The sequence below is a fragment of the Enhydra lutris genome, unplaced genomic scaffold (assembly GCF_002288905.1).
Source record: "Enhydra lutris kenyoni isolate GAN:26980312 unplaced genomic scaffold, ASM228890v2 scaffoldscaffold46, whole genome shotgun sequence".
Lineage (NCBI taxonomy): Eukaryota > Metazoa > Chordata > Mammalia > Carnivora > Mustelidae > Enhydra > Enhydra lutris.
In genome coordinates, this window is record NW_019154130.1 from 16,226,815 (window position 1) to 16,239,555 (window position 12,741).

A 12,741-nucleotide genomic window follows, 5' to 3' on the forward strand; every position below is an offset into this window, starting at 1 on the left:
GTCACCTGGGTCTGAAGGTGGTTTTGGAGCAGGAAGGGGGATGAGACAGTCCTGTTAGAGTGACTAACGTCCATACAGCTCCTCTTACACGAATACCATTTGTAGGTCAGGAAAAAAAGGTGTAAAAGTCAACAAAGTACAGAAACTGCTTCCCAGGATGGCTTTTGGTCTAAATTTCTGACTTCTAGGCCCAAATAATAAAGAGTAAGAGGTACTCCGAAAGTATGTGTATTTAACTGCATACTGAGATGCATTTATGAGACTTTCCACAGAGTTCACTCAGCACCCACAAGTGAGAACATATACTGGTCTATTCTGGTCTCAGAACATCATGAACAACAAAGGACAACTTAAAGAAAGAGACGGCTTAGCCAGTGCACACAACGATGTACTGTTTTCCTGATCCCCTAACAACCTGGATCCCGAGCGGTGGTAGAGAAATAACGAGGCCTGGTCCTAGAAGACACAACCACCGCAATTCCGGACAGGGTGGGGAAAGCACACAGCAGGCCACGGCACCGCACCTACTGTGTGTCAAATTTGCCGGGAGCTTTATAAGCATGGGTCACTTAAGCTCCACTACAGTCCTACGACCCTTGTTTCGACCACGGAGGACACCGCAGGCTCAGGGAGCTGGAATAACTTATAAGGCACCAGGAGGTGCCACTTTTAGTTTCAGGACATAAACACAGATAAAGGGAAATCTTTGCTTTTGTTACATGGATGGGTACCACAACTAATGTTGAGCTCCCATACAATATACTCAGAGAACTGGAATTTGCAGAGACGACAAGGCTGAGGTTTTCACAGGCCTGTCTTGATGTTATCCATCGTCACACTCCACCGTAAGAGCACTTACAGCAGGAACTAGAGGCGATGGGATCGGGATGAGGTGGGAGGGAGGTATGCAAAAATTGGAAAAATCAATCTCCAGACCCCATCCAAACAGGTCAATAAGAGCCATTCATTCACATCACAGTGTGGTCACCGTGTGAGCTCCAAACCACTTTCTGTGACCTGAGGTAGTGCAGGTAACTAGAGGACACCAGTAACCAGGAGACCTCTGCTCTGACCCATCCTGCTCTCTTGCTAACTAGTTACTCTGACCAAGGACTTACTCTGCTTCCAAGCTTCCCCTTCCGCTCAAACAGCTAATCCTATTTCCCCTGACTCACAGAAGAGTAAGCGAATGGCTTGTAGAAAAGCCCAAGGCTGCAAAGAAGTCAGAAGCACAGATTTCCATCAGGACAGGGACAGAGTCAGCCTGGCACCCTCTGTTACACTTTTGTGTAGTGAATGAATAAAAGACTGTGAATGAATAAAACACGAGTAAACACTGGAGTACTTATTTCTAAAAAGCAGAAAAGATAACTACTTGCCTACCCCTACTGGGCTCCTTTGATATTCAAATGTGATGATGAATGAAACAAGTGATACTGATGGGTATCGTCACTATTTCACAACAAAGGTATGACTGCCAAAGAGGACATTATAAGGAATCTCACACCCAGCAAAGTTAAGTGAGTAAGGTAGGTTAACAACTTCACCTAGCTAAGTGATTTCTTATCAGTGTGGCTTTTGGCCCACAGACAACCCTGATAAATTCAATTCCCCTTGTGAGTGACTCTAGGCAAATCATTTCATCACCTGTTCCAAGCCTGTTTCCTCATTGCTAAAACGAAAATGTTCTCGATTTGTTTGCCTTTCCAATTTCTTTTTCAAAGATTTTATTTATTTTTGCAAGAGAGAGAGTACACGTGTGCAGGGAGGAGGGTCAGAGGGAGCAGGGAGCCCAATAACCCTGGGATCATGACCTGAGCCAAAGATAGACGCTTTACAAAGTGAGCCACCTAGGTGCCCTGCCCTCCCAATTCTACTTCCCCTTCTCATCTCTGTCCTGTGCCCTCCTGTGTGGACCACATCCAGGGAGTCTCTGGCTCTCTCGCTTCCAGCAGGGTTTGCCCAGCAGAAGGCACCAGCAAATGTTTGGAGAGAGAGAGGTCAGGGTATTCCCTCCCTCACCCCAATCCCTGATGGGAAGCTGGGGCTGTACCCCTGCCTAAAGGTCTCCCCTGCTCTCAGGTGCCCTCTCAACACAGCTATTTAGAAAACTGGTCTGTCTTCTCTCTCCCCTCACCTCTTCAGGCCTAGAAGCAGACACAAGGTCCCGCAGTCACTAGCCCTGAGGTACTGCACATCCACTCCTGATCTCTCTGACCACACTTTAATAAACACAGCAGTCCCTTTATTAACCTTCTCTCAAATTATCCTAATCTGAGCAGACCACCTTTCTCCTCCTGAGATCCTGGATTACACAGGAGTTACAAATTATAGATCATGGTACCATCAGGTGCCAGGCACTGGGCTATTAGTTACTGTTACAACTACATGATGCAGAACTTGTTGCTCCCAATTTACAGGTGAGAAAGCTGAGGCTCAGAGAAGTTAAGAAATGTGCCTAAGCTCACACAAACATGGACTAGCTACAACTGGGGCCTCAGCCTCCAGACGCTGAGATTTCTACCATCCCATTTCTATCATCACAGTCACGGTCACTGCTTTGTCTATCATACCGTAGTTCACCATTGTGGGCACTGCTACTTAAAAGGAAGAAAGAAATCTCTTTTAAGTACAATTTCATTGCGATTGCTGACCACAATTTAACGGTGTGGTTAAAAGCGGGAGCTCTAAAAAAAAAAAAAAAAAAAAAAGCGGGAGCTCTGTAGTCGTTCCAAAGTTCGAGACCTGGCTCGCCACTTGCAGAAGTGTAATCTTCAGCAAGAGAATTCCCGCCAAGAGAAGCCTCAATCTCCTCCCCTAAAAAGGGGAATACACTACTTCCTTCCTTGGGTCGCTGTTAGCGTTTAATGGGATATCGCATGCAAAACACCCGGCAAGCAATAAACGCTCAAATGACGGGACCTGTAATGATTAATAGCGGTTTTGCGGCCTTGGCGGCTTCACTACCGCCGGAGACCTGGGAGAAGAGCCGCGACCCGGAAACCTGAGGGAAGGAGCCCGCCGCCCAGCCCCGGACCGACCTGCTCCTCCAGCCGCTCGATTTCCAGCTGGTTCTTCTCCTCCTCTTCGTCATACTCCCATTCGTACTCCCCAGGGGAGCTCTCGGCGGAGGAAGCCATGGCGTACTCCTCGTCCCCATCGCTCTCACTCACGCCTTCCTCCGGCTGGTCCCACCCCGGCCCCACGGCCTTGTACGTCGCAGTGGCCACGGCCCGCGACAACACCTTCCTCCTCGTCCTAGCCGTCTTAACGTCATCCTCCTCGCCCTCCGCTGTGGGCCCGGCCTTGGGCTCAGCCTCCGCTTCTGAAGCCGATGTTGCGGCCGCTGTCGCCATCTTGCGCATCTAGTGACTCCCGGGTCTTCTCGCGGCCGCCGAAGACCCGCTGAAGGAAGAGCTGCCCGCGGCGTGCGCCTGACCTAAACCCCGCTCTCCTTGCGACGGAAAGGGAAACTGTGAGCCTCGAACGACGGGAAAATCTCGGAACCCGTGAAATTTCGTATTGCTTTTACATAGGTATAGAAGTTCTTTCAGAATAAGAACTCCCCAACACGGCATGTGTTTCATCGCAACTTCGGACAGAGATTGGGTCTTTGAACAGGAAGTGTAGGCCGTAGAGGAAGTCATGGAGAGATGACTGAAGGGAAGGGTTTGGCGCCATCTTGAGAAGGTCAAAAGGAATCTGGGAATGAAAGCCTTCCTTACAGCCTTGTCGGATCAGGCGCGTGGTTCAGTCTCCCCAGCAACTGAACCGAAAACGCAGGGAAAACTCCAAGTACCCGGGGAAGGATCGACTGCACCGTTCACGAGAAAAACATATTTCACAGAGCTTCCTCCTTTTTATGTAAACCTGGTGCCTTAAGCGTTAAATACACATGTGGGTTTTCTTGTATGAAATCATGTTCTGCAAGCCAGTATTAATAAATTTCATTACTAAGCGTTTATTAGAAACTCTTCATTTCCAGGCATTGGTCATATAAATATGTCAGCATGCTGATGAAGAGAAATAGATGTAGACATACACATACATACTTTAAAAAAAAATCAGGGTATGGCGTGTTCGTTTTCCGCAATTAAGCTACCATTTTTGAGGTAGGAAAATATTGTTTATTTGCTGCCTTTCTCCCTCATTAGCAAGGTTAATTGTGTAAGGAATTAATGTGTTTTTCTTTGTTGGATCCCCAAAGCCTAGGATAACGCCTTGAATTGCTCTTGAATTAGTATAAAAGCGAGGATCAAGGCTTAAAGAGATTATGTCATTCGCCTAGGGCCACACAGCCGGGAAGGAGCAGACTCCGGATTCTAACCCAGAATTGTCCTTGCTTGAATCTCAAATAAGACTGGGCAATCTTGGAGAAGTTACTAAACCTCTCTGACCCTCAACTTCCTAAACTGCAAAATCGAGCTGTGAACAGTAGTGGTTGATCCACTGAGCCGCATTCCGGCGACGGGTAGGCTTGGTGAACGCAAACTTGGGCTCCCACTCCTGCCTGAGACCCCTCAGATTCAAAACCCCGCGCTCGGAACAAACCCTCCAACTTCAGTCTTTGAGTTCGGTTTCCCGCCCACCCTAGAGGGGGCGTGGTCAAGACCTGACCAAAGGCAGACCTGTGCATGGAGGGGGAGGGCGCAGGCGCGAAGTCGCGGTGACGTAAAAGGGTGCGCGCTCCAAGCCGGGAACCGACGCGCGGGCGCGTCCCTCCCCTCCGTCTCGCGCTCGGCCTAAGCTGGCGCAAGCCGGGAAGATGGCGGCGGCTGGAGCGGGCCGTCTGAGACGGGCGGCGTCGGCCCTGCTGCTGCGGAGTCCGCGCCTGCCTGCCCGGGAACTGTCTGCTCCGGCCCGGCTCTATCACAAGAAGGTAGGGGCAGATGAGGGAATGCGCGGGACCCGCACTGGTAAGGCGGCGGGATGGCGAGGACCAGCGAGAGGACCCAGGTATGCCGGAGCTCGACGGAGGCCGGACCTGGGGAGTGGCTGCGGGGTTATGCGCGGCCTTGGGAGCCCCCACTGCGGCGGGGATAGGGGCCACCCCCTCGCGCGACTCTGACTGGACTACGTTTCCTTTGCTGCACGGATAAAACTAACCGCTGCCCGTGGGCCCCGCCGCTGGCTGCGATTTCGTGCCTCAAAACCCAGCGGCCCAGGAAGGAGGGCCCGTTATGACCTGCCAGCCTCACTCCAGGGACAGACACACTGGCGCGGGCTCCGGCTTCAGGGAGGCCGTTGCCCTAGCCAGATGACCTTGGGCAAGTCCCTGCTCTGCGATGAACCTGTTTTCCCCATTTGTAAAGTGAGTTCTTAGCTTTCCCCTACACGAGATAGATAGTGCTTGTGCAGTCCTCGGCGTGGTGCCCAGCACATGGAGATCATTTACGGTGCAGTTACTGTTATAGGAACTCACAGTCTCCGAGTGGAGTCAGACACGTAATCAACAGTTGCAGTGTTTTAATTTTGTCCTGTTTTTTTGTTGTTGTTTTTTGGTGGGGAGTAGGGGGGACAGCGTCGGGGAATGGGAATAGGTGCATAGTTTGCAGCCCTTGCCTTCCGGGGGCGTAAAGTCCCCTAGAACAGAAACTTTCCCACTCTGGAAACGACTAAGAACGCGGTGAGTCAACATGGGGCAAAAGTCCCCATGAGGTATTATCTTGTAGGTCCTTGGGCTTGGAATCAAAATCCGTGGTCGGGAAGAGACACTGGAAGAAGATCGGGAGACTTAAGGCTAGATTTAAGGCTAACTGGTAGACACGCCTCAAAGTTACATTAAAGTCTCCTGTGTGCCAGTTTGAATAGATACTGTTCTGTCCTGGCTTCAGCTCGTCTGCCAGGGACTTCGCTCCTCCCCTACCTAGGGGTGTGTTTTGTTGACAAAACACCCTCTACGAACGTGGGCTAGCAGCCTTTCAGCCACCAGGGTGCGCTGCTCCACCAGAGTGATTTCCGGGCTTGACATTCAGTAATGGGACGGTTACTGTTTTATCATATACAAATGAATACATTCCATAGCATTGTTCCTCGTATAACATTCTCCTTGAGACCTCTGGGAAATCCTTCGATTGCTGGACCATACTTGTTTTTTGAAAAGTTTTTAATAGTAATCATCCTTTGAGGATGGATTTATTTGGAAATAACCAGAAATGCTGTTTGAGCCCAAATCTGGTGACTTAGGTGGTAAAGATCAGCTAATTATTTGTGATTTAAAAACCCTATGGAGGGATGCCTGGGTGGCTCAGTCAGTTAAGCCTCTGCCTTCAGCTCAGGTCATGAGCCCGGGGCCCTAGTATAGAGCCCCAGGTTGGGCTCTCAGCTCGCGGGGAGTTTGCTTCTCCCTTTCTACCCCTTCCCCTGCTTGTGCTTTGTCTCTTGCTCTCAAATAAAGTCTTCAAAAAAAAAAAAAAAACAACCTATGGATTTAAGACATGATTTTGCTGATTTTTCTCCAGTAACTCAAATTTCTGAGGGTAGTTGGAAAAGAGGTCCAAACGGTTGGGTCATAAAGTCTCACTGACGTAAGTGTAAGCCTTCCTCCCCAGGTGATGTCTGATGCTTAGCGACTGACTGCCTGCCAGGTTCAGCTTGCTGACTTCAAGAAACTTGAAGGAGCTTACCATCAAGTTGGGGAGACAAAAAAGAGTAATCATTGGATTTCTCTTAACCTTCTAATTTCAGGTTGTTGATCATTATGAAAATCCTAGAAACGTGGGGTCCCTTGACAAGACTTCAAAAAATGTCGGAACTGGATTGGTGGGGGCGCCAGCATGTGGTGATGTAATGAAACTGCAGGTACCTCTGGTTTTCGTTTTTAATGGTAATGACAGTAATCCCTTTGCTCATATAGTGCTTCGTTGTTTACAAAGCATTTGCATGCACAGCTTTCCCCTTGGTCTCTGCCTGGATTCCTGTGAGATGATGGGACGGTTAATTGTTATCAATTATTAGGTAGGGACTGAATCTTAGTTGTCCCATACACTGTGCTGACCCTTTCTGGTGTCAGTTTTCTACTCAGTCTATCAGCTTAAATTCCAACTTCAGCCAAGTAGAAAGTTTTGTGAATTTTAGTGAGCAAAGGAAAACCACAACCATTCGGTTAGCAATCCCCAGTGAGACAGGAAATGCCACATATCAAGCCTCCGCCTGATTGGAAACAACACAAAGGTAGTGACTGGCACTTTGAGTAAACTGTAGCTTTGTCCACATCTGCTTCATCGTGGTGAAGGGGCAGCTTGCCAGAGGTCTCCATGCCTACCTTGGAAAACAGAAACAAGGCAGGAGGAAACCACTAGATGTCATTTCATACCAAACTAAAAAGCCCTAACTAGGGACCTTATTACAGACTCTCCCAGTGTTTAAAGATGCAGATTGAGCAGCCAAGAGAACTTCATAGCCAAAGAGAGACTAGAGTTACAAAACCAAAAATTGGGGGTGGAGGGTATATTTTTCAGCTTATCTTTACCCTGTAGGCCTGTATCGTTCTGATGATCATTCCTACATTTTACTCTTCATCACCGAGCCCTTTGTAACAAAACAAATTCAGTAATGAATGTTAAAACTTAGGGTATGGAAAGCAAGACCAAAGCCCTTGGGGAGAGCCTCAGTGAACCCCCTATAAATGCAGGTTCTGTGTGGCAGCACCAGGAACCACTGCTTAACTCCTGTGTCTTTTCTAGATTCAAGTGGATGAAAAGGGGAAGATTGTGGACGCCAGGTTTAAAACATTTGGCTGTGGGTCTGCTATTGCCTCTAGCTCATTAGCCACTGAATGGGTAAAAGGGAAGACGGTAAGTTTGCTTGCAGATTGACAGAATTAAATCACATTTCTGACAAACCTGCCTCTGAGTTAAGGGAAGGGTCTAATTATTAGGGGGAAGGAAGGGAGGGCTGATTTTTTTCAAAATATTCTAAGAATTTCTTTAATTTCTCCTGTTCAGGTTTTGATTAAATTCTTCACATTGAGGATTATGGATCATTTTGTTAAGCTTTTTATTTTGGGGTTTTTTTTTTTGTCGATCATTTTTATTTGTTTGGAGGTTTGGGTGGTGTTTTGTTTAGGGCTTTTTTGTTTTCTGTTTTGGGTGGCGGGGCAGAGGGAGAGAGTCATAAGTAGGACCCATGCCCAGCACAGTGCCCAAGGCAGGACTCAGTCTCATAACCAGGTCATGACTGAGCCAAAATCAAGAATTGGATGCTTAACCAACAGAACCACCCAGGCACCCGTTCAGTTTTGTTTTTAATTAAATAGGAAAAATATCCTCACCTCCCCCACTAACCGAAAAGAACGGCAAAGAACTCTATGGCTTTCTGCAAGGTTGCTGATTACAATTTCTTAGAAGTCTAAGGGTGGGAGAGGCTATATTGTGGTTTGTGTTCTTGTTTATTTCTTTCTATCATGTTTCAAAAAGGATTGCAGGTGGTTTATAAGGGTTCATGAAATAACAAACTAGCCGGTGCGAAAAGGGATTAAAGGATCAGAAACACCAAAGATGGAGGCAAAGGAAACAAATAAATCAGAACAGTGATCCCGGTGGCTGGTCCACAGGCCCTCTGAGGGTGGAAATGAGACAAGCTGGAACACTGTTTCTGTTCTTCTCTCTGCCAAAGCCTCTTTCCCAGAAGCTGCAGAGGTAGAAGGTCCCAAACCTGGTGAAGGACTGGAGTTTCTAAGATCCAGTCATAAAACCACTCAGAAAAGCCAAAATATAGGGCTGCTTATCTTTGTAGCCCCAAGGGACCAGGTTCAGGGGCTGAGTCACAGAGGAGTGTGCATGGGGAGCTGGGCGGCTCTACAGCAATGCTGGGAGCAGGGCCACGTGCCCCCGGCTTCCTGTGGCTCCGGGCCTTCTGGCTGACGAGCTCCCTGGGCGAGCACAGACCTAACCTGATCTGGAGGAGATGCCTCTGAAGCAATTTGTTAAGACCTATGCTCCGGGAAAGGGGAAGCAAGACAAGGCACCTGTGCTCCCAGGATCTGGCCTTTGAGCTGTGATCAGAAAGAGGAGGAAGAGGGCCTTTCTTTGACCTTGTGGTCCTCTCTGAGTTTCTAAGAACAGAACGTGAAGCATTATCCTTGAAGTCAACAGAATTGGGAAATTGGGGGACAGAAGGGGAACTCTGGCTCCTCTTAAGGCAGCAGGGCTCCTTCCATGTGGGCCTCCTTCACGTGTCCTCGGACACTCGAGCAAACTCAGGGCATCCTTTCCAGTCTGTTTGGCCAAGATAGATTCTCTTCCGGCAGAGGATGATCCCAAGACCGGTCTGTGCCACTGCCAAATGCTAGAGTGCCACTGGCCTATTTGCCACCTCTCTGACCGCCCTGACACCATTCAGCACTTCTGGTTGAAGGGATTTATTCTAAACATTTGGTGTAAAGACATCACCGAAGCTGATCCTCACAAAACCAGAATAGGAGAAATCACTGCCTTTAAATAAAAAAAAAAAAGCAAGATTCCTGTTGCTGGCCTGAAGCGGACCCCTAAGAGCGGTCACGGGCTGGCTTGTCGAAGTGTCTTTGCCGGCAGTGCTTACCCCAGCCACGCCACACGACGGAGTGTGTACTCCGTATCGCAGAGCCCCAGCTGCAGCCTTGACGCACAAGTGTGCGTCCTCAGGGGTTCTTAATGGCAGTCATCCCCACCACCCCATTCTGAGGGCCTCTTTGGCCTCCTTTTTGATTGCCTGTTCCTTGAGTTAGAGCTTCACTGAGACTGTCCCGCTCTCCTCCATGCCTCTCAGGTGGAAGAAGCCTTGACGATTAAGAACACGGACATCGCCAAGGAGCTCTGTCTGCCCCCCGTGAAGCTGCACTGCTCCAGTGAGTTTCCGCTCTGTAATGCCCACGAGCTTGCACGGCTGGGAGCATTTCTGTAATGGCATTAACTGGCATTTGTGCGGAGTAATGGCGAGGCCGTGTTGGTTGTGGCGTCCGTAACCTTCAGATGGCAAAAGCCTCGAGGCCTCACTGCCCATCTCCAGGAGGGTCTTAACAGGAGGTGGGGTGTGCTGGGCGTCATGCGAGCACTTCGTGGCGTCATTTCTAAGCCTCAGGAATGTCCTCTAGTCCACAGACAGCATCATTATCTCTCCCTCTTACCAGGAAAGCGGGGCTCAGCTTAAAGCACCCCAGTCACATGGCTTCTAAGTGGGAAAGCCAGGCCCTAAGCCCCAATCTTTGATTTTAGAATCTGTGCTGGTCCCACCCATTGGAGTCAAGTTTGGACCAGTAAAGGAGATAATTCTGCTTCTGCCATCATTCTGTCGCATGTGTTACCACTTCCTTCCCAGGTGCTGTTACTGTGTATATAGTCTGAGTCCGTGTATACAGATTGACTAAGTCCAGTTGTGCAACAGTCCCCTGTACACTGTCCTAGGAGAAAGCCTAGATGACTTAAGACTTATACTTGGCTTTCCAATTTGGCCTTTTTCTTAAATCTAAAGTGTTTTCCATCTTCTCTCAACCTTCTAGGGGAAGGAGGAATGAGAAACAGTAGCCTTAACTTACTGACCAAATTAGTTTAAAATCAGCAGAGAGCCAGGCCTCTTGCCAGAGTAAGACTCACAAGGAAAATCGGGGGCAGGGATGTGCTAACAGTCGTCAGGAAGTCTACTATGACCCGAGTTCTTTCCACCCGAGCTGGGATTCCCCAGTATGCAGGAATAAAGGCCATAGCTTGTCGACATTTTCATAAAACCCCCAGCCTCTTCATTTGGCCTTCTTGGGCACCGCCACCTTTAGCTGCTCCTCTCTGCCTGTTGCTTACTATTTCCCCCCATAGTCATTATAATTCTGACTCCAAAGTAAAAGTTTTCAAAGTTGGGATCCCTCCAGAGGATGTGGCAGTTGCCACCTGTCAATTAGTGGCATGACCCACGTTACACCAGCTTGCTCAGCCAGCATCCGCTACATTTACTCCAGACTTCCCTGGGGACAGATGAGAACGGACGTCTCTTGTGGCCCTCTGACATGTCAGTTTATTAAGCCCTCACCCTATCCCAGCAAAGGGAGAATGTCCCAGTTTTATAGAACAGAAAGGGGATTCCAGGAGGCTGAGGCTAGCCTAGAATCCCAGGTATTTAAACTCTAATCTGCCTCCGAAGCCACGGACAGGCGTAATCAGGCTCAGGAAACGGCTGGCTGGCTTTCCAGGCTTGCTCCTCACTCCCCACCCCCCAGCCGGGGGGTTCTGATAAGCCCTTCCCCAGCGCCGCTGCCCTCTAGCTCTTAGAGGTGTGATGCCCAAGACCCTCTCTGTACAGTCTACAGACTGAGGCTCTTTCCTTGTGCTCTTTCCAGTGCTGGCCGAAGACGCAATCAAGGCTGCCCTAGCAGATTACAAACTGAAGCAAGAGCCCACGGGAGAGGCAGAGAAGGGGGAGGGGAAATGAGCCCTCGGCGAAGCATCTAGCGGGCCGACCTGCTGTGTGTACACCCACCGCGCCGTCGCTGCAGATGTTCAGAACCCCCACCCCACCACAGTAAAAGAGCTCGGAGTCACGCGCAGCGCTTGCTGGTCACGTGGCGGCTCCCATGCCTGCAAAATACACCGTTTACTTGTCCTAAGTCCTGTGCTTTCTTTCGGCCCACTCTTAGCGCCTTAACCCCGTTTGTATATATTTTGAATTGTGCGCGTGGCCTCTAGCTGAAATCAGTCACAAATTCTCAAGTGTGGTAGTCAAAGTGTGCAAATACCTAATTTCACCTGAAACTGTCTTGGGGAAGAGTACCAATACGATTATTTGATAGAACCAATTATTGTACATAAAACAGATGTGCATATATATATATATATATAATAAAGGATATAAGACCATGTTTTTCTCTGAAAAGCCTTCTCTCTTGGATCCCTCACTCGCTCCAGGGTCCTGCCCGGAGCCCCCTTGGGGCTGCCAGCTGCTGGGCTGTGATGACACTCGTACCTTTCTGAGCAAACCGGACAATAAGGCCCATGGGCAGAGCCGGCCAGACGTGTGTCACGTTTTACAGAATGGGGTCGAAGGTGAAAGGAGAGCGCCATCTCTTTTTGTTGTTCTTTGCAAAGTAGTAGATTGACAAATCAACATGAGTCCAGAATACTCTATAATTTCACTGGTTTGTGAAACACTAAAACCTGAGAAACCCTGGCCCTGACAATCGCAGAAAGTCACGGAGCAACTGGGGGGAGGGGGTGGAGCCTGTGTCTGGGGGGCACCCACCTGCCTGCTGCTGGTGGCCTTGTCACCTTCCGGTAGAAGTGTGGAGTTGGTGGCCACCAGACTGGGATGAACTGCGCACTCAGTGGAAGCAGCGATGCCAAACCAAGCCACGGCCGGTGCCACGGCGGCTGCCGGACCGCCCTCTGGCGCTGTGGAATTGGCAGGCCCTTAGGTCTTGCAGGCCACGAAGCACGTGGAGCCTCGGGCAAAACAAGCTGTTCAAAGTCTACCAAAATCTGCTTTCAGGGTACCACCACCGCGGGGGGGTTGACCCCAGATGACAAAACGTTAAGCAGCGCGAACGCAGGCATAAGGCCTACTGCCACTGAAGGACAAAGGAGCTGCTCACCTACAAGTGATGCTTTTAAAATCACCCCGACAGGAGGATCTCCACACACAGCAGCCAGAAGGGACAGAGCTAACGATTTTCTAGAAGGCAAAGCTAAAAACACGAACAGATGATGAATTTAAAATTTTACTAGTTTATGTATAGAGGTACCAGCTCTTACACTAAAATGCCCCAGCTACAAATGTTAA

At 49.3% G+C, this 12,741-nt stretch overlaps 2 protein-coding genes across 4 annotated transcripts in view; one reads left to right on the forward strand and one right to left on the reverse strand.

Annotated features, from left to right (window-relative positions):
- The window catches only part of LOC111156426 (squamous cell carcinoma antigen recognized by T-cells 3), a 37,724-nt gene extending 34,311 nt beyond the window's left edge, over positions 1–3,413 (reverse strand). For both annotated transcript variants that reach the window (XR_002641204.1, XM_022517317.1), the window contains exon 1: positions 3,042–3,413. Coding sequence is in view for 1 of the 2 variants with exons in the window: in XM_022517317.1 (XP_022373025.1) it covers positions 3,042–3,365 (324 nt within the window). In the remaining variant the exon portion in view is untranslated. The remainder of the gene's footprint in view (positions 1–3,041) is intronic.
- A 1,294-nt stretch (positions 3,414–4,707) lies between these two features.
- LOC111156514 (iron-sulfur cluster assembly enzyme) lies at positions 4,708–11,822 on the forward strand. Of its 2 annotated transcripts, none has more exons than XM_022517460.1 (5): positions 4,708–4,879; positions 6,688–6,801; positions 7,686–7,796; positions 9,748–9,826; positions 10,478–11,293. In XM_022517460.1, exons 1-5 carry the CDS (start codon positions 4,766–4,768, stop codon positions 10,528–10,530), a joined length of 471 nt encoding a protein of 156 aa, XP_022373168.1. In that variant the 5' UTR covers positions 4,708–4,765; the 3' UTR covers positions 10,531–11,293. The 2 variants fall into 2 exon arrangements, with proteins under 2 accessions (XP_022373168.1, XP_022373167.1); XM_022517459.1 differs by lacking the exon at positions 10,478–11,293 and adding an exon at positions 11,306–11,822 and having other exon boundaries at positions 4,714–4,879.
- The last annotated feature ends 919 nt before the right edge of the window (positions 11,823–12,741 follow it).